This window comes from Salmo salar, chromosome 20 (genome assembly GCF_965601325.2).
Source record: "Salmo salar chromosome 20, fSalSal1, whole genome shotgun sequence".
NCBI lineage: Eukaryota > Metazoa > Chordata > Actinopteri > Salmoniformes > Salmonidae > Salmo > Salmo salar.
Window position 1 is genome coordinate 14,760,714 of NC_138310.1, and position 21,268 is coordinate 14,781,981.

At 46.5% G+C, this 21,268-nt stretch overlaps 1 protein-coding gene across 4 annotated transcripts in view; it reads left to right on the plus strand.

Annotated features, from left to right (window-relative positions):
* The window catches only part of LOC106580083 (protein prune homolog 2), a 51,179-nt gene that overhangs the window by 26,489 nt on the left and 3,422 nt on the right, over positions 1–21,268 (plus strand). For 3 of the 4 annotated variants that reach the window (XM_082966219.1, XM_014160704.3, XM_014160707.3), the window contains exons 7-16: positions 2,670–2,828; positions 4,803–8,890; positions 9,460–9,510; positions 9,645–10,118; positions 12,420–12,490; positions 12,902–13,105; positions 13,425–13,604; positions 14,424–14,523; positions 14,794–14,925; positions 16,033–16,119. In XM_082966219.1, coding sequence (XP_082822345.1) covers positions 2,670–2,828; positions 4,803–8,890; positions 9,460–9,510; positions 9,645–10,118; positions 12,420–12,490; positions 12,902–13,105; positions 13,425–13,604; positions 14,424–14,523; positions 14,794–14,925; positions 16,033–16,119 — 5,546 coding nt within the window. Of the gene's footprint in view, positions 1–2,669; positions 2,829–4,802; positions 8,891–9,459; positions 9,511–9,644; positions 10,119–11,806; positions 12,069–12,419; positions 12,491–12,901; positions 13,106–13,424; positions 13,605–14,423; positions 14,524–14,793; positions 14,926–16,032; positions 16,120–21,268 lie in introns of those variants that run through there. The other variant, XM_045702985.2, reaches the window with a different exon arrangement.

The window sequence follows — 21,268 nt, forward strand, 5'->3', positions numbered from 1 at the left end:
CCGGGGTGACAGTTGTGTGTGAGCAGATTGATGGGGCTCTCCCTGACAGCAGCCATATTGTGCAGGGGGAGAGCCGAGACAGAATCCGTGTGGCCTCATCCACGCAGGTTAATATTGACTCAGCCTGGGCAACACCATGCCTACAGCAGCCATCCATCACTACTACTGGACCTTCGCACACCACACAGGCACGGACCACACAACTCATGACACACGCTCCTGTACACACACACTAGCTCAGGCGCGCGCACACGCACTTGCACAAACACACACATATAAAGTACCAGTCAAAAGTTTGGACACACCTTTTTCTTAATTTTGACTATTTTCTACATTGTTGAATAATAGTGAAGACATCAAATCTATGAAATTACATATATGGAATCATGTTGTAATCACAAAAGTGTTGAACAAATCAAAATATATTTTAGATTCTTCAAAGTAGCCACCCTTTGCCTTGTTGACAGCTTGCACACTCTTGGCATTCTCTCAACCAGCTTCACCTGGAATGCTTTTCCAACAGTCTTGAAGGAGTTTCCACATATGCTGAGCACTTTTTGGCTGCTTTTCCTTCACTCTGTGGTCCAACTCATCCCAAACCATCTCAATTGGGTTGAGGTCGGGTGATTGTGGAGGCCAGGTCATCTGATGCAGCACTCCATCACTCTCCTTCTTGGTCAAATAGCCCTTACACAGCCTGGAGGTGTGTTTGGGTCATTGTCCTGTTGAAAATCAAATGATAGTCCCACTAAGCGCAAACCATATGGGATGGCATATCGCTGCAGAATACTGTGGTTATCATGCTGGTTAAGTGTGCCTTTTAATTCTAAATAAATCACCAACAGTGTCACAAGCAAAGCACCCCCACACTGTCACACCTCCTCCTCCATGCTTCACGGTGGGACCAACACTCTGCGTCTCTCAAAGACACAGCAGTTGGAAGCAAAAATCTCACATTTGGGCTCAACAGAACAAAGGCCAGATTTCCACCGATCTAATGTCCACTGCTCGTGTTTCTTGGCACAAGCAAGTCTCTTCTTCTTATTCGTGTCCTTTAGTAGTGGTTTCTTTGCAGCAATTTGACCATGAAGGCCTGATTTCACGCAGTCTCCTCTGAACAGTTGATGTTGAGATGTGTCTGTTACTTGAACTTTGAAGCATTTATTTGGGCTACAATCTGAGGTGCAGTTAACTCTAATGAACTTATCCTCTGCAGCAGAGGTAACTCTGGGCCTCCCTTTCCTGTGACGGTCCTCATGAGAGCCAGTTTCATCATAGCTCTTGATGGTTTTTGCAACTGCAGTTGAAGAAACTTTCAAAGTTCTTGAAATGTTACGCATTGATTGACCAGGTCTTAAAGTAATGATGGACTGTTGTTTCTCTTTGCTTATTTGAGCTGTTCTTGCCATAATATGGACTTGTTTTTTTACCAAGTAGGGCTATCTTCTGTATATCACCCCTACCTTGTCACAACACAACTAATTGGCTCAAACACATCAAGAAGGAAATAAATTCCACAAATTAACTTTTAACAAGGCACACCTGTTATTCGAAATGCATTCAAGGGGACTACCTCATGAAGCTGGTTGAGAGAATGCCAAGACTGTGCACATGTGCATTAGCTAGTCACTTCCTATACTGTGTTACAATAGTTCATTTTTATAAACTGCTTCTTGTGTCTCAGAACACATTATAACAGTTTCTCTCCAGTCTAAATTGTTATGCCAGACTGAGTGAACAAGTTTCTTTACACATATCGTTCATGCAATGACAATATGCTTTTAAACAATACTTACTTAAACAATATTTTATCATTTTCAAAAATCGAGTAAATTCATGTCATCTTTTTCTCTTTATATTTGATTTAAAGTAGTGTTTTAAATTTTTTTTTTTTTATTGGTTGACAATTTCCCTGTATTATTCAAAGTTATATTGACATTGTCTTATTTTTTTATTTTTGCAGGGTGTTATCTAAAAGAATACAAGTGTGTTAACTTGTACGCCATTGTAAAAACAAACAACTATCATACAACAAATGTAGTGATTCATCTCGCTATTTGTTTTAAACTGTAACACTTTTTTACACTTTTTTTTAATAAACATTCTCTTAGAAATTAGGGATGCCATAGCGTTGTTGTTAATCATTGAAGAGAGAAAAAACATAGATGAAAAAAACAAGCTCTCTTGACAAACAAAACCATTAATTAATGCAACTTTCTCTCCATCAATCACCGGGGCTGTCAGAGAATTACCATAAGCTGGGAATGTTGGATGTGTTAAGAGCAAACAGTTAATTTTCAAACAATAAATCATCAAATGTCTCTTTACCCCTCTCTGTGCTCTGACTGCTTTGTCTCTCGTAAAAATAGACAAAGGCATTCTTAAAAGCACTTTTGACTCAATGCACAAAATGAGACTGGACCAAAAAGTTTTTTTATATCAGTTTAAGTGGAGGTCAGTTTTTTTAAGTGGCACAAAATGGTGACAAAGTCAATACCTCAAATAAATGTTATGACAAAGTCAATACCTCGAGTAGACCATAATTATAAAACTCTGAATATGCTGTACATACGGTACATGTAAATATATATGAAAATAAGAGTATCTATCAAAATATAGCAGATACGAAACCTAACACATATCTTTGGTATTTTCATATGACAACCTAGGACTGGAATGCTCGCCATGGCCTGGTTGGGGAGTTGAAGTCCTTCTGTCATCACCACGGTTATGAGAGTCTAGTCATCGTCTCATCTCGCCAGAGTGACCCTCGCCATCCACGCCAGCAGGTGGCAGTGTACTCCGAAAACTCTGACATTCTCAACCAGGTGCGTGGTCTTTTTACATCAGGCTGCGCGAGATAACACAGGAGGTTGGTGGCACCTTAATTGGGCAGAACGGGCTCGTGGTAATGGCTGGAGCGGAATTAATGGAATGGTATCAAATACATTATTATGAGTCATCTAGTACACACATATACACACATCCTGTAGTAGAGACATATACACATGTCCCCTAGTAGAGACATACATTGCCTTCAGAAAGCACTCATACCCCTTGACCCTTGACCACATGTTGTTGTTACAGCCTGAATTCAAAATGGATGAAACATATCTTTTTTGTCACCCATCTCAACACAATACCCCATAATGACAAAGTGAAAACATGTTTTTTAGAAATTTTAGCAAATGTATTCAAAATGAAATACAGAAATATCAAATTTACATAATTATTTACACCCCTTTGCTATGACACTCCAAAATGAGCTCAGGTGCATCCAATTTTCTTTGCTCATCCTTGATTGGAGTCAACCTGTGGCCAATTCAATTGTTTGGGCATGATTTAGAAATAAACACACCTGTCTATATAAAGGTCCCACAGTTGACAGTGCGTGTCAGAGCAGAAACTATACCATGAAGTCCAAGGAACTGTCCGTAGATCTCCGAGAAAGAGTTGTGATGAGACATATATCTGGGGAAGGCTATAAAACAATTCCTAAAGTGTTGAAAGTTTCAAAGAGCACAGTGGTCTCCATCATTGGAAAATGTAAAAAATATGGGACTACCCAGAATCTGCCTAGAGCTGTCTGTCCTACCAAACTGAACAACCAGGCGAGAAGGACCTTGGTCAGGGAGGGGGCCAACAAACTAATGGCTGAGATGGGAGAATTGGCCAGACGGAAGCCACTCCTGAGAAAAAGGCATGACGGCACACCTGGAGTTTGCAAAAAGATACTTGAAAGACTGAGATCATAAGGCAAAAGATTCTGTGGTCTGATGAGAGGGCAATGGCCTGAATGCAAAGTGCTATGTCTGGGGAAAGAAACACCCGTCTAACACCATCCCTACCATGAAGCATGGTGGTGGTGGCAGCATCATGCTATGAGGATGCTTTTCAGCGGCAGGGACTGGGAGACTGGTAAGGATAGAGAGAACAATGAATGATGCCAAATACAGGTAAATCCTTGATGAGAACCTGCTTCAGAGTTCAAATGACCTTAGACTGGGGACGAAGATTTACGTTCCAACAGGACAATGACCTCAAGCATACAGCCAAAGCAACGTTGTAATGGTTTCTAAGCAACGTTGTGAATGTCCTTGAGTGGCCCAGCCAAAGCCCAGGTTTGAATCCCATTGAAAATCTGTAGATAGACTTGAAGATTGTTGTTCACCGCCGCTCCCCATCTAACTTAACAGAGCTTGAGAAAATCTGCAAGGAAGAACGGGAGAGAATCCCCAAATCCAGATGTGCAAAGCTGATAGACATACCCAAGACGACTCAAAGCTGTAATCACCGCCAAAGGTGCTTCTACAAAGCATTGACTCGGGTGTAAAGACTTATGTAATTGAGATATATCTGTATTTCATTTTCTAAAATAATAGAACTATGTTTTCACTTTGTCACTTCAGGGTATTGTGTGTAGATGGGTGAGAATGACTTTTTGAGTCCGTTTTGAATTCAGGCTGTAACACAACAAAATGTGGAATAAGTCAAGAGCTATAAATACTTTCTGAAGGCACTGTATACAGACATTACCTACTAGAGAGATTAACACAAACATAACTTAATAGAGAGGTATGCACACATATGACCTAGTAAAGAGATACACTGCCAATATATTTGTGTATATGTTGGAAATAATATAAAAACATTGACATTTTGAAAGTGAAAAAGTGAATCACTTATATTGAACATTTTTGTTTAAATAACATCAAAATGGAACAGATTTAATTTTGTCCTTGGCCATGCCAAAGCATTTTTTATACCATGCTGTCATTCCGCTTGTTCCGGTTCTGTTCCAGATCTGCTGTGAGCTGGAGGAGTCGGTGAGTTCCTCTCTTAGGCTGGAGCCTGTGGACTGTCCCCAGGGCTCCCAAGGGTCCCTGCAGCTCTACCACCACAAGGCCCTGGCAGACTCACCTCGAGGTCTGGGACCCCTGGTCATGGAGCTCCTCAAGGAGTTCATGGAGCGCCGGTGCCACTTGTTAGCCTGCGCCCCCACTAGCAGGACCTCCTCCACGGAGGGCGTGGCGGGCAGCGCCCCGCTGTCCCAGGGCTCCTCAGGCTTCACCGACATGTACGGCTCTGACGTGGAGAGGCCCGAGGGCCCCGTTGCTGTAGCGATGCCTGGTGATGTGGGTGCTGACCTGGTGAGCCCGGACAGCGGCCTGGCAACCATCCGCAGCAGCCGCTCCTCCAAGGAGAGCTCTGTGTTCCTAAGCGATGACAGCCCGGTAGCCGAGGCGATGGCTGGGGGTTTCCTCCTGAACCCGGCGCTCGGGTTCCCCTCTCTGTCCCCCATCCCGCATGAGAGGAGACACTCAAGCAGGAACAGGAGCGGCGAAAACCTTGAGCTGTTCAGCTTTGACCCACTGCACTGCAGTAACTCGTCACCACCTGCAGAAGATGCAGTGCTGCACTCCTCTCGAGGTACAGGAGGCCATGGCAGCTCCAGCCTGTCTGAGTTTGACGAGCTGAGCATGGTGGATTTCTACACCCCTGACTCGTCAGCTGGGCATGGAGGATTTGTAGGAAACGACTTGATTGGGGGAGGAGATCTGATGGACCAGAGCATGAACAGGGTCCCTCCCACTCCTGTCAACAGCCTTGTGGGTAGCAGCACTCACAGTGGCACAGAGGTCCGCTTCTTTCCAGAGGACGTCGCTGAGAGAATCAACGGGCTGCAACACAAAGAGAGCGTATCCTCGTCAGAGGCCTGGGATGACTTTGCCTTGGATACTAAAGGCTCCACCTCGGATGACGCCAACACGTGGAGCCTGACAGAGGCTGGGTATGTCTGCACAGATTGTCCTAACCCTGACATTGATCTGGAGGGACTGAGAGAGGACGAGGACAGCGGAAGAGGAGAAGGAGATGTGAGAAACTCTAAGCTGCGAGAAGAGAAGGATGTCTGTTCCAAACCAGTGGAGAGACAGCTCACTCTTGTGAATGAGTACATAGAACCCTACGACACCTGGAACCCTGACTCAGGTTTCACAGAACCATGGCAGCCAGTGACACTGGACGATCTGCAGCTCACTCCTCCGGACGAAGAAAACGGAGAAGGGAAGCTCCTCAATGTCACATCACGTGCACGGTCTTCTGTGGTAGGAAAAAAGCGAGCGTCTATGGCCCCTCTCACGCCAGAGACCTCGAAGGAAGAAGAGGATGGTCTAGTCAGGAAGGCCACAGAGCTGGACTTCTGGACCTACTCAGCCCAGAAGGGATTTCTCAAATCGGACAGTGCGACCAGCGCCACCAGTGTCACGACCCCGTCCTACCCAGAGTCTCTGGACCTATGGAACATGACAATCCACGAAGACAGCCAATCCACACTCACTACCCCAGACCTGGCCGATCTGTCGGAGCGGTCGGACTCCTGCGGGCTCCCTGCGCTGGGAACATCCTTGGAGAGTCCACTGGGTGTGTCTAGTGAGGGGATGGACATGTGGAACACCACCATACAGGAAGACAGTGCTTCCATGGCAACCAGTCCGGAGGTCGCTGGGACTGGGAGGGAGGAGCTTGCTGGCATGGAGCCCTGGGAGGTGGAGCCTGGGACAGACCTAAGGCAACATGAGGGGGAGGGAAGATATTCTGAAGAAGCCTCTCCACTGCAAGAGAATGTAAGGAGGCAGGCCCAGAGAGTTCAGATAGTCATCAATGGAGACGAGGGAAAAATATGTCCCCAATCAGGGCATGATGATCACATGATGACAGAGAATCAAATTGCACAGGATCAAATGTCGGGGGCCATGCTCATCCCCGTCCCCAACATGGTGACGTCTACCTCTGAGTATGATAACGTAGGAGGAGGAGGCATCTGGAGTCAGAACTCCTCCCCTGACCTCCAGGCCTGCCCTGGAGCAGACACTACTGAGCTGATCCAAGGTCAGTTCAGCCCTTTTATAGCAGTGCTCAAGCCAGAATCAAGTGGAAGCACCACTAAACATCAGGCGTCCATCGTGAAAGGCAACAGTGATTATAGCGGGTCAACAACGACAGGCATTGAACAGTTGACTTCCACTGGCAGACAGGTGTTCCTGTTCGACGGAACCTCTGGACTGGGCCACAGGATCAGAAATGGGAAGCTTCCAGTTCCAGGGGGGCCCTCTGTGGAGAGTGCGTATGACAACAGAGGGCAGGGGTCTGAGGCATCTGAGGGCCCCGATTGGACAGAGGACCTGAGTAGCCATTCCCCATTTGTGCTGGTGGATGATGGCTCCTCCCCCACAGAGGATGACGCCTTACCTCTGAGTCACGGGGAGGAGCTAGTCACTGAGTTAAACTTTGACCAGACATGGAAAGACCCAGCCATAACCCAGACTCAACCCTCTGCATCCCCAAAGCTTGACAGTTGGGACCACCTATCAACCCCTGTTGTAAAAGCCGGTGATTCTGAATCGCCACCAAATGGCGCATCATCCCTCCAATGGACTACTAAGGTGATCTATCCGGATGGGGAACCTCATCATGTAGAAGATAGCATCCATACTGTTCCTATGTCACTGAGCTCCAGCTCAGGGGAAAAAGACAGGCTCAAGCCCAGCCCAGATAGCCTTCCTCCCGGGAGCAGCGAGGACGTCAGGTCCAACTCAGATGGAGAATCCTCATCAGGCCTGGAGATGGACTACATCATTGTGTCAGGGACGGTCAGAGAGAGTGATAGAGAGATGAAGGATGATTATAGAGAGAGGAATGTAACCAGAGACAGTGATATTGGCAGGAGGGAGGGGTCTAGATCCTTAGAGACATATAGCATGCTCTCTTATGCGGCTACTTTACTCCAATCCGGCACAGCCACTCACAGACATTACCAAGAAAACAATGAGCTAAATAGGCGTGATCGAACGAACATGGATATCCACAGCCCATTCTGCTCAGATGCAGGTGACAATCCTATTTCGCCTATTCCCACAGATGAAGACCACTCTACCCAATCCCAAGCCAACGCAAATGGGATTGGCTTCTGTCAAAGCTCGCACACAACCAACCAAAGGTACTCCAAAACAGCCGCCTCTTATCTTGTTAGCCCTCAAATCCAAGTAACCACAGAGATAAGCGGCTGCGGCCAATCAGACACCAATCGGCCAGGCCTCCACCAGTCAGAGATGAGAGTAGCAGGCCTCGATAGTTCGGACTTGGTTGACGACCGCTATGATGGCCAGACGAACGCCAGAGTCGTAAAAAGCAGCAGCGCCTCCCTGAGATACCCAGCAGAACAACACTTCCTCAAAGCCAGGGAGGAGGTCTACGTCCACTCTCAGATCTCTCTGGAGGACTCGGACGAGGGTGGGCTCTCCCCCTCCGTCCCCCCATCTCCCTCTCAACGGAGCCAGGGCTGGGGCTCTCTGCCGAGGGAACAAGACGACCAGCAGCGGCATCACACCATCCCCCAGTCTCCCCTCCCCCTCACAGACAGCTCACAATCCCCATTGGGGGACAGCTCGTTGATGGGCACTCCCGAGAACCTGTCAGGCGGTCCCTCTCCTGTCCAAGAGGTGGGGCTTCCGTTCTCAGGCGACCTCATGGACAAGGAGGAGGAGGAGTTTGGCATGGACCCTCCCAGTTGGGACACAGGTGAGGAGATGGAGAAAGGAGTATGTGGGGTGATACGCAGCCACGCCCATGCACCAAACCCTGGGCCTACCGCTGAGCTACTGGAGAATAGTGAGCACCCGAGTGGAGGTCATTTCTCAGAGGATGGTGATAGACTGACAGCACAGCCATTGATTGAAAGGTTCTTGCAGAATCAGGTTGACTTTGCAGCTGAGCAACCAATGAGAGATCAACCCCGAAGACCTATACAGGGCCTTGAAGACCTGTTAGTCGATCCTAAAATGGGAGGTTGTGGAGATGATTTTGAAGAAATGGACTCATCCTATCTGGGGTAAGTAATATCTATAAAGTAACATGCAGTATATTGCACACCGTACAATTCTTTACATAAATGAGAGTTATGGTGTTTCTTTGTGTATATTATGCTTCTTTGTGTTTGCCCTTAGGCTATCCTGCCTTTTCTATGGGTTTCGGAGTGTGTATGGGTCTCTAAACAGCTGCTGGGTATTTGTAAAGTAGCACAGACTGTGCAAGCAGAGTTAAAAGCTCTCAGGAGAGTGAGACGGTGTGTACTATGTGAGAGAAGAATGGGGTGGGTGGAGGGGGAAGAGCGTGGATACTGCACCTGTGTTGCCTCATACGCCTCTCCAACAAGATCAGAGCTTTTGAAGATGAAACAAGGGTTGTGTGTGTGTGTGTGTGTGTGTGTGTGTGTGTGTGTGTGTGTGTGTGTGTGTGTGTGTGTGTGTGTGTGTGTGTGTGTGTGTGTGTGTGTGTGTGTGTGTGTGTGTGTGTGTGTGTGTGTGTGTGTGGTGTTGCGCCAGACTTTGATCTCAGCCCTGGGTGTGTTTAGAAATCTGTTTACGCCTCATTAAATATGCATTACCTGCCTCATTACAGCTGTATCCCCACCACAGCTAATGGAGCCAGCTCCCCTCTGTCTCACACAAGGTGTGTATGAGAATCTGTGATTTCTAAACAGTATTTTGCACTCTTTAGTGGACATGAGAATGACTGATAGTCAGTGATTATTACATGTTTGATGTGTATTTGTCATCTGTTTTGTAAATTTTTCCCCCCTTTAGACTTGAAGATGTTGCATCCCAGTCTTGGAACCATCAAGCCAGCGGGGGGCTTCCTCACCAGTGGACAGCGGGCCAGGACCAATCCAACAACAGTTCCACCCAGTATGGATATGGACACACTGACCACCACACTGAACAGACTGAAGACCATGCCTACTACCAAACCTGTGACCATGCTGAAGATGAGAGAGATGATCTCCTCAGCCAACACTATGAGGCTAAAGGACATACTACTAATTCCTACTACTACCATACTGAAGGCAATGGCCAAGACCGGTCTGATGACTGCAGCCATTATGACAGTGAAGGCCAGGCCCACTGGGAGGCTGAAGGTCAAGACCACTCCAGAACTCCTGAAGAGCCATATGACCCCACGGGCAACGCTAAGTATCTTCTTGAAGACCATGCCCGTTATGAGACTGAAGAGCAGACCCATTATGTTCCTGATGACTATTCCCACTTTCTACTCTCCAGGTAAGTTATTTACTAACCTCCTCCTAGATCTGTTTGTTCTGTCTCGGTTGGCATGTTTGGCATGAAAATGACCATAGGAGTATAAACATATCTAGGACCAGGTTCTTACAATTCCAAATTTGGACAGATCTGAGTGAAAATATTATGTTGTCTTTTGAGAATCTCTCAAGTATTCAGTATCTAATTCATCATTTTATTGACTAGATTATTGACTAGATCAGAATAGACTGGAGACATTGAGCTGCAGTATTGTGTATTACCACAGGAGTGCAGTATAGGTTCATACTGAACCTATAGGGTGTGTGTGTGTGTGTGTGTGTGTGTGTGTGTGTGTGTGTGTGTGTGTGTGTGTGTGTGTGTGTGTGTGTGTGTGTGTGTGTGTGTGTGTGAGATAGAAGCAGCTCACTGTTTAGTGTAGCCCAGAGCATCATATTTCAATATCCAGACTGGTTATTCCAGAAGTATTACTCAAAAATGATTACTTACTCACAACCTAACAATTTAAATGTAGAATTTCCATTGCTTTTTAGTATAGAATGTGACCAAATCTGTGTCCAGGAAACCAGCCCTAGGTGTGTTTATTTAGATCAGTTTGTCTTGATCCACACATGCTTTTAAATGAATTATATTGCATAAGGACCTCCAAGCATTTCTATTTCCTTAAAACATTTTGGGGGGGTTATTTGCATCTCAAGGTTTCACTGTGGAACCAGATTGCCAAAGTATTCAACTGTATGTGTGTGTACTTCACTCACTCACTCACTCACTCACTCACTCACTCACTCACTCACTCACTCACTCACTCACTCACTCACTCACTCACTCACTCACTCACTCACTCACTCACTCACTCACAAATTCCTCTGTGGGATGGGCCACTTATTAGGAAGTCCTGACCTCTGTTGCTTGGCAACTGTCCCATTAATGTGGAATGCGCTCCCAAGCAATGGAGTTGGCTCCATTCCAATCTATGCTCCAGAATGGGCTACATGTCATTTCATACTACAGAGTATTTATTATGTCTACACTCCACATGCAAATTCCAACATGCTATGTGTAACATGTAGCGTACATTCTATGTTCAGATGTACACTCCCTTGAATAGGCAGTGTTTCCAATGGAGAGCAGTTTCAGTGAAAGGAACTTTAGGTTGCTCTTTTATGAAGTGTTTACTCTGTTTTTTGGTGTGTGTGTGTGCGCTTTTTTTAATCTCTGCCCCAGTTGCATTCCCACTGGGCAAAGATGTAAATTTAACGTATATTCAACGTTGATTCAACCTGTGTGTGCCCAGTGGGTTGTGGATGTTTGTCTTGCCTTGTCGCCCCTCTTTGTAATTCTAATGACTCCTCCCCTCTTTGGTTACAGGGGGATAAATATGACCCCTCCCCCTATTTGTGTGTGTTGAATAATTGTGATTGAGTTCTGTTTGCTGTACTGTTTATGAGAAAGGGGGGAAACTAACTTCTAAATACATTCAATGTATTTTTGACAATTAAATTCGTTGTGACAATCTTGTTTTTTTTTAACCGTTTTTTTTTTTGGAGGCCGACATGGAGTCTAATTTTAGAAAGAGTAGTGGACAAATGTAACTAAACAGCTTAATATATTTTATGCTTAATTTGTGTTGATTTTGACATGCTCTACACTCTGCGATAGCTGATCAGTTCTCATTAAGATTCAGAGGGAGGTCACATGACTCCAATATGGCGAGTGAGGGTCCGAGCCTCTTATGCTGAAAGAAAAGAATCAGAACAGCCAGAAAGAGAAGCAAAGTGTGGAAGATTTTTAAAAAAAACAAGAGTTGGGGAAGAGAGAGAAGTGTGTGGCATCCCAGTTGACAGGAGAGCAGCACAGAGATCACCTGGTTGTCTGGGAAGAGGCGAGTTTGTAGAGCATCTTTGTTGGAGAGAACGGCACCAACAACAACTCTCTTTAGACTAGAAGCAATTGGTTAGTCGTTAGTATATTTTCGGCCCATTGTTGGGAAAGCTGGGTATGTTGGAAAGTGTGTGCATGCGCGAGTGCGTGCGAGTCTTTGTCTAACTCCCCATTGTTAATGGGAGTTATGCTAATAAGGGTGTGCGGCTTGGAGGCGAATACATTTAAAAAAAAAAGGTTGTATTGTCCCTGGTCCACGTGCGTTTAGTGATGCTTTGTGGTCAAGTATTTACAAACAAATTATTAGAAGTGTATGTTCATCTATTGAATTGTGTCAAACTCGTTTTCTTGAATGTTTTTTAAAATTCCTAGAGTCCTTGGTTGTTTTAGTCGTGACTGGATGATTGTGTGTGTTTGGGGTAGGCCTGCTTCAGACGATCCTGGGATGATGGCCTCAAATAAAGACCACACAGATGGGTCGGAAAACAGACCAGGTGATGCACATACATACACGCACGCACTTTTCGACACACACGAGGGAAAAAAGTGCATCTGTGCAGAGTCAGTTGTCATTGATCTGTGGGTCGAAATACTGTCTCTTGACCAATGGAGCGAGTGGGACATGGGTTATCTATACTACAACCAACGCCACTAGCATCCTGCTATCAATTTGTGGTAGATAGGTTTACACTCAAAATAAGAAGTCATATCTCATCTCCTAGTCATTCTAGTGTATCGCTGTCTCTAAAGATATTGCTATCTATTCTCTCCACTAATACATTTTTTTTTATGTCAATTGGGCTTGTATCACCGTTTACTGATCATGAATTCAAGAACTTATGAGGAAATATTCATTCGCATACAGAGAGTCATATCACTAACATACCGTGGACATTTTTTATTAGATCCCCCTTCCTCTCTGGAGCTGAATGGGGACAGCCTCCCACCCAGGAAGAAGCTGGTGGCCCCGCCCATGAACGTGTCTCTGGACCGCAGCGAGGGATCCCTCCTCTCTGACGACGCCTTGGATACGGGCGACGATCTGGACATCAACGTGGACGAGCTGGACACACCTGACGAGGCCGACTCCCTGGAGTTCAACGGAATAGGTGAGACACACACACGAGCTCATTGTACACACACATGATACAGACAGACAGACTAAAACAACCACAGGCTCTACGCGAAGGAGGAATTAAAACGCGTTCAAGAAAATGTGTTGGACACAATTCAATATATGAAAAGACACTTTCAGTCATTTGTTTGTAAATAAAAACAAACAATAAAGACTCACATACACTCACCCATACATGTCAAGCAAGGTGTGTTTGCATTTTGTTTTTATGAAGACTCTTCTAGCTGTATTCTTATGCATCATCATGACGTGTGCGAGTCAGGCCATTAGCTATAGAATGATTTCACCAACAGGTGACCCCCAGGGGTCCAATCAGGAAGCAGACAGGGAGCCTAGCGAGGCTATCCCAGAATACAGTGCAGAGGAGGAGCGACAGGACGCCAAACTGTGGAGGACAGTCGTCATCGGGGAGCAGGAGCACCGCATCGACATGAAGTGTATTGAGTCTTACCAAAGAGTCATCTCTCATGGAGGTACACACACACACACACACACACACACACACACACACACACACACACACACACACACTCCGAGTCATATTGAAGTCAGTCAATTGAGGAAATAAACAGAAATGCCATTGAAAATTGCATCCATGGCCTCCCGAGTGGCGCAGTGGTCTAAGGCACTGCATCGCAGTGCTAGCTGTGCCACTAGAGATCCTGGGTTCGAGTCCAGGCTCTGTCGCAGTCGGCCACGACCGGGAGACCCATGGGGCGGTGCATAATTGGCCTAGTGTCGTCCAGGTTAGGGGAGGGTTTGGCCGGCACGGATATCCTTGTCCCATCGCGCACTAGCGACTCCTGTGGCGGGCCAGGCGCAGGGCACGCTGACATGGTCGGCAGGTGTACGGTGTTTCCTCCGACACATTGGTGCAGCTGGTTTCCGGGTTAAGTGGGCATTGTGTCAAGAAGCAGTGCGGCTTGGTTGGGTTGTGATTCGGAGGACGCACGGCTCTCGACCTTCGCTTCTCCCGAGTCCGTACGGGAGTTGCAGCGATGAGACAAGACTGTAACTACCAATTAGATACCAGGAAACTGGGAGAAAAAGGGGTAAAAAAATAAAACAAAAATAGCTTCCATTTTCAATGATTTTCCCAATCAACTGAAAAGGAGAAGCTATACATTTTTTAATGTTTGCATTTTTTATTCAAATCACTTCCTGAATTGAGTGACTTCAATTTGAATTGACCCCAACCGTGACACACAGACACACTTTTGCATTGAATAGCCTGTGATTATTCAGTAGCCACCTCCTCTTGATGGCCCTCCACATCTCCTCCTTCTCCTCAGGATACTATGGTGACCTGAATGCCATCATCGTGTTTGCAGCGTGCTTCCTACCGGACAGTAACTGTGAGGATTACCATTACGTCATGGAGAACCTCTTCCTGTAAGTGCTACTGCTATTGATTGTGATTGTGTGTATTTAAGAGGGGAGTTCCAAACAGTGCTGTTGTTCTATTGGCCTGGTGTGTCTAATGTAAATAGAAATACTGCAACTTAACGTTGTGTAAAGGTCAGAGGGAGTCTGTTACAGGAATCTGTGTATATGAATAAAGAATGCTCTACCTTTTTGAGATCCATAAGCATAACATGTATCATGCATGTACTGTATAATCATGTATCAAAACGTGCTGAACAGTATTGTGTGTGTGTTCAGGTATGTGATCAGCACTCTGGAGCTCATGGTTGCTGAAGACTACATGATTGTGTATCTGAACGGAGCCACACCCCGCAGGAGGATGCCTGGAATAGGTTGGATGAAGAAGTGCTACCATATGATTGACAGGAGGTAACAAGTCTCTCACACACACACACACACACACACACACACACACACACACACACACACACACATTTGTTTTTCTATCCTTCTGGGGACCAAAATCCTATTTTCCCTAATACCTAACCCTAAACCTTTAACCCAACCCTAACCTTAAAGAAGTTGACCTAAAATCCAGAAACTCCCAAGTGATTCCATACATTGAAACTACTGCTGCGTTTGCCCTCTCCCACTTCCTCTCCCTGTAGTGCTGTTCTGAAACAGCTGCAAAAACGGGTCACGTGACTTGGGACGTTGCTGGATGCAGGCCTCACTATGCTCCGTTGCCAGTGAATTCGTGATTCAGAAATCTGTGAAGTTTGGACAAATTGGTTGTTTTATTGAAAATGTACGGCTGAAAGAGATATTTTTGTCAAAAGTACTATCAGTTTGGAGTTAGGAAATGTGTACTTTTCCACCTAAAACATTTGCGATTATTTGATATAATTATTTTATGTAGCCAACTGCCACAGCAGTGGAGATGGGTAACAACTGTGGGTGTGCGCTTTTGGGGGAATCCCAGCAACGTAAAACTGCACGTTATGCCCTTATTCACAGATGCACGTTTTATTCGGAGGAGAAGTGAAGACAGCATTACACATTAGTTATACAAAGTAAACAACAACCTACAAATACTGTATGTCTGACGATGAAATACTTGCGATGAAGAAAACTACTGTGGGGGTGCCGATGTTGTCATCGAACCGTATTTATTTGAGTATTCAGAAGAAGAATTTTGACAAATTTAAGCTTCAGATGGTCGCCGCCTTCTAGCCATCAAAGCCGCAGCCGTTGTTTCATTGTATGGAATCACTAGGGAGTTTCTGGATTTTGGGGAAACCCCGAAACCAAACCCGAACCCATAATTCTAACACTAACCCCTAAAATAGCCTTTCTCCTTGTGGGGACCGACAAAATGTACCCATGTTTTACTATCCTTGTGAGGACTGCTGGTCCCCACAAGGATAGTAAAACCAGAAATACACACACACACACACACGCATACAGTACATACAGACTCATGCTTCAATTTTCACTAACTCTTGTTTTCTTTTGTGTTTTCATGTCTCATGTCAGGCTCAGGAAGAATCTGAAATCCTTTATCATTGTCCATCCGTCTTGGTTTATCCGAACAGTGTTGGGAATCATCAGACCCTTCATAAGGTGGAGATACCCGTTCTTTCTCACACATTTATTTGTCTTTTATTTAACCAGGGAGTCATACTAAGACCAATGTCTCTTTTACAGAAGAGCCCTGAATTATGGAAAGTTTGCAGAATACAAACATCAAATATGAAATGCAAACAGAAACAAAACACATTCATCAATCAGGAATCTGAATTGCCCTAGAGGCACAGACATCTAATTTAAGAGAATTTTGAAGATTGTTTCACAAATACAGTGCAAAAAAACTAAAAGCTGATTTACATAACATCCCTGAGACCGGGTGTGGTAACTCATATGTCTAACGTTTAGTAAAGATGTAAGGTACAGTGGGATTCTTGATTAAATCGCATTTTTACCCCATAATGACAAAGTAAAAACAGGTTTTTAGACATTTTTGCTAATTTTGTATTTTTTTTAACTTAAATATTACATGTACATCTCCCATGGGTATTCAGACCCTTTACTCAGTACTTTGTTGAAGCACCTTTGGCAGCGATTACAGCCTCAAGTCTTCTTGGGTATGACGCTACAAGCACACCTGTATTTGGGGAGTTTCTCCCATTCTTCTCTGCAGATCCTCTCAAGCTCTGTCAGGTTGGATGGGGAGCGTTGCTGCACAGCTGTTTTCAGGTCTCTCCAGAGATGTTCAATCGGGTTCAAGTCCGGGCTCTGGCTGGGCCACTCAAGGACATTTAGAGACTTGTCCCAAAGCCACTTCTGCGTTGTCTTGGCTGTGTGCTTAGGGTCGCTGTCCTGATGGAAGGTGAACCTTCGCCCCAGTCTGAGGTCCGGGGCGCTCTGGAGCAGGTTTTCGTCAAGGATCTCTCTGTACTTTGCTCCGTTCATCTTTCCCTCGATCCTGACTAGTCTCCCAGTCCCTGCCACTGAAAAACATCCCCACAGCATGATGCTGCCACCACTATGCTTCACTGTAGGGATGGTGCCAGGTTTTCTCTAGACGTTACGCTTGGCATTTAGGCCAAAGAATTCTATCTTGGTTTCATCAGACCAGAGAATCTTGTTTCTCATAGTCCAAGAGTCCTTTAGGTGCCTTTTACTGAAGAGTGCCTTATATTAGATGGCGCGGGAGAGGAAGGCAGACGTTTTACGTGTCCCCAAACTATTGTTTTACTTATTTTGTACATAATGTTGCCGCTACCGTCTCTTATGACCGAAAATAACTTCTAGACATCAGGTCTGTGATTACTCACCACGGACTGGCAGAATCCTTTTTTTCCTTTCACGACTCTGACGAGCCCAACGCAAACGATATACTACTTTCTTGGGAACAGGCCAAGATCCCTGCAGTTTGCGTGGAGGCGGAGAAAAAGGGGCCAAAGGGTGGGCTGCCTTCTGAGAATTCGTAGGCGATAGAATAAACCCCCACTTCCTTCCATTCTACTAGCAAACGTGCAATCTTTGGAGAGTAAAATCGACGAGCTATGCGCAAGATTAAACTACCAACGGGACATTAAAAACTAACATCTTATGCTTCAAGGAGTCGTGGCTGAACGACGACACTATCAACGTACAGCTGGCTGGTTACACGCTATACCGGCAGGATAGAACAGCGCCGTCTGGTAAGACAAGGGGGCGGCGGACTATGTATTTTTGTAAATAACAGCTGGTGCACGTTATCTAAGGAAGTCTCAAGCTATTGCTCACCTGAGGTAGGGTATATCATGATAAGCTGTAGATCACACTATCTACCTAGAGAGTTTTCATCTGTATTTTTCGTAGCTGTTTACATACCACTGCAGTCAGAGGCTGGCACTAAGACAGCATTGAATGAGCTGTATTCCACCATAAGAAAACAAGAAAATGACTCCAACACCATCATAACATTTTACGATGACACAACAGTGGTAGGCCTGATCACCGACAACGACGAGACAGCCTATAGGGAGGAGGTCAGAGACCTGGCCATGTGGTGCCAGGACAACAACCTCTCCCTCAACGCAATCAAGACAAAGGAGATGATTGTGGACTACAGTAAAAAGAGGGCCGAGCACGCCCCCATTCTCATTGACGGGGCTGCAGTGGAGCAGGTTGAGAGCTTCAAGTTCCTTGGTGTCCACATCACCAACAAACTAGCATGGTCCAAGCACACCAAGACAGTCGTGAAGAGGACATGACAATACCTATTCCCCCTCAGGAGAATGAAAAGATTTGGCATGGGTCCTCAGATCCTCAAAAGGTTCTACAGCTGCACCATCGAGAGCATCCTGACTGGTTGCATCACTGCCTGGTATGGCAACTGCTCGGCCTCCGACCATAAGGCACTACAGAGGGTAGTGTGAACAGCCCAGTACATCACTGGGACCAAGCTTCCTGCCATCCAGGACCTCTATACCAGGCGGTGTCAGCTGGCTCTAAAAATGGCTCTAAAAATGGTCAAATTGTCCAGCCACCCTAGTCATAGACTGTTCTCTCTGCTACCGCATGGCAAGCGGTACCGGATCGCCAAGTCTAGGTCCAAGAGGCTTCTAAACGGCTTCTACCCCCAAGCCATAAGACTCCTGAACATCAAATCAAATGGCTACCCAGACTATTTGCATTGCCCCCCCCCCCCTCCTCTTTACACCTCTGCTACTCTCTGTTGTTGTCATCTATGCATAGTCACTTCAATAACCTACATGTTCATACTACCGCAACTAACCGGTTACCCCGGCACATTGACTCTGTACCGGTACCCCCCTGTATGTAGTCTTGCTATTGTTGTTTTACTGCTGCTCTTTAATTACTTGTTACTTTTCTCTTATTCTTGTCAGTATTTATTGAAACGGCATTGTTGGTTGGGAGCTCGTAAGTAAGCATTTCACTGTAAGGGCTACACCTGTTGTATTCGACGCATGTGACTAATAAAATTTGATTTGATTTGTCTGGCCACTCTTCCATAAAGGCCTGATTGGTGGAGTGTTTCAGAGATGGTTGTCCTTCTGGAAGGAGAGGAACTCTGGAGCTCTGTCAGAGTGACCATTGGGTTCTTGGTCACCTCCCTGACCAAGGCCCTTCGGCCCCGATTGCTTAGTTTTGCCAGGCGGCCAGCTCTAGGAAGAGTCTTGGTGGTTCCAAACTTCTTCCATTTAAGAATGATGGAGGCCACTGTGTTCTTGGGGACCTTCAATGCTGCAGAAATGTTTTGGTACCCTTCCCCAGATCTCCAATCAAGTTGTAGAAACCTCTCAAGGATGATCATTTGGAAACAGGATGCACCTGAGCTCAATTTCGAGTCCCATAGCAAAGGGTCTGAATTCTTGTAAATAAAGTATTTCAGTTTTTTATGTAAAAAAAACTTTTTTTGCTTTGTCATTCTGTGGTATTATGTGTAGCTTGACGAGAAAAAAAAATATTTCATCCATTTTAGAGTAAGGCTGTAACGTAACAAAATGTGGAAGTCAAGGGGTCTGAATACGTTCCAAATACACTGTATAACAAGTAATAATGCATTTGATGAACCTGTCAGCTTTAAGTTAAGTGTTCTATCAGGCCTTTGTTTTTGCCCCCCCACCCCCATTCTCTGCCACCTCGCCACCTTTCTCACAACTTCTCGCTCTCTCTGGCTCTCTCTGGCTCTCTCTGGCTCTCTCTGGCTCTCTCTGGCTCTCTCTGGCTCTCTCTGGCTCTCTCTGGCTCGCTCTCTCTGGCTCGCTCTCTCTGGCTCGCTCTCTCTGGCTCGCTCTCTCTGGCTCGCTCTCTCTGGCTCGCTCTCTCTGGCTCGCTCTCTCTGGCTCGCTCTCTCTGTCTCTCTCTCTCTGTCTCTCTCTCTCTGGCTCTCTCTCTCTGGCTCTCTCTCTCTGGCTCTCTCTCTCTGGCTCTCTCTCTCTGGCTCTCTCTCTCTGGCTCTCTCTCTCTGGCTCTCGCTCTCGCTCTCTCTCTCTCTGGCTCTCTCTCTCTGGCTCTCGCTCTCTCTCTCTCTCTCTCTCTGGCTCTCTCTCTCTCTCTGGCTCTCTCTCTCTCTGGCTCTCTCTCTCTCTGGCTCTGTCTGTCTGTCTCTCTCTCTCTCTCTCTCTCTCTCTCTCTCTCTCTGGCTCTCTCTGGCTCTCTCTCTGGCACTCTCTGGCTCTCTCTCGCTCTCTCTCTCTCTCTCGCTCTCTCTCTCTCTCGCTCTCTCTCTCTATGGCTCTCTCTCTCTCTCTCTCTCTCTCTCTCTGGCTCTCTCTCTGGCTCTCTCTCTCTCTCTCTGGCTCTCTCTCTCTGGCTCTCTCTCTCTGGCTCTCTCTCTCTGGCTCTCTCTCTCTGGCTCTCTCTCTCTGGCTCTCTCTCTCTGGCTCTCTCTCTCTGGCTCTCTCTCTCGCTCTCTCTCTCTGGCTCTCTCTCTCTCGCTCTCTCTCGCTCTCTGGCTCTCTCTCTCTGGCTCTCTCTCTCTGGCTCTCTCTCTCTGGCTCTCTCTCTCTGGCTCTCTCTCTCTGGCTCTCTCTCTCTGGCTCTCTCTCTCTGGCTCTCTCTCTCTGGCTCTCTCTCTCTGGCTCTCTCTCTCTGGCTCTCTCTCTCTGGCTCTCTCTCTCTGGCTCTCTCTCTCTGGCTCTCTCTCTCTGGCTCTCTCTCTCTGGCTCTCTCTCTCTGGCTCTCTCTCTCTGGCTCTCTCTCTCTCTCTCTGGCTCTCTCTCTCTCTCTCTCTGGCTCTCTGGCTCTCTCTCTCGCTCTCTCTCTCTGGCTCTCTCTCTCTCGCTCTCTCTCGCTCTCTCTCGCTCTCTCTCGCTCTCTCTCTGGCTCTCTCTCTGGCTCTCTCTCTCTGGCTCTCTCTCTGGCTCTCTCTCTGGCTCTCTCTCTCTGGCTCTCTCTCTGGCTCTCTCTCTCTGGCTCTCTCTCTCTCTCTGGCTCTCTCTCTCTCTCTGGCTCTCTCTCTCTCTCTGGCTCTCTCTCTCTCTGGCTCTCTCTCTCTCTCTGGCTCTCTCTGTCTGTCTCTCTCTCTCTCTCTCTCTCTCTCTCTCTCTCTCTGGCTCTCTCTGGCTCTCTCTCTGGCACTCTCTGGCTCTCTCTCGCTCTCTCTCTCTCTCGCTCTCTCTCTCTATGGCTCTCTCTCTCTCTCTCTCTCTGGCTCTCTCTCGCTCTCTCTCTGGCTCTCTCTCTCGCTCTCTCTCTCTCTCTCTGGCTCTCTCTGGCTCTCTCTGGCTCTCTCTGGCTCTCTCTCTCTGGCTCTCTC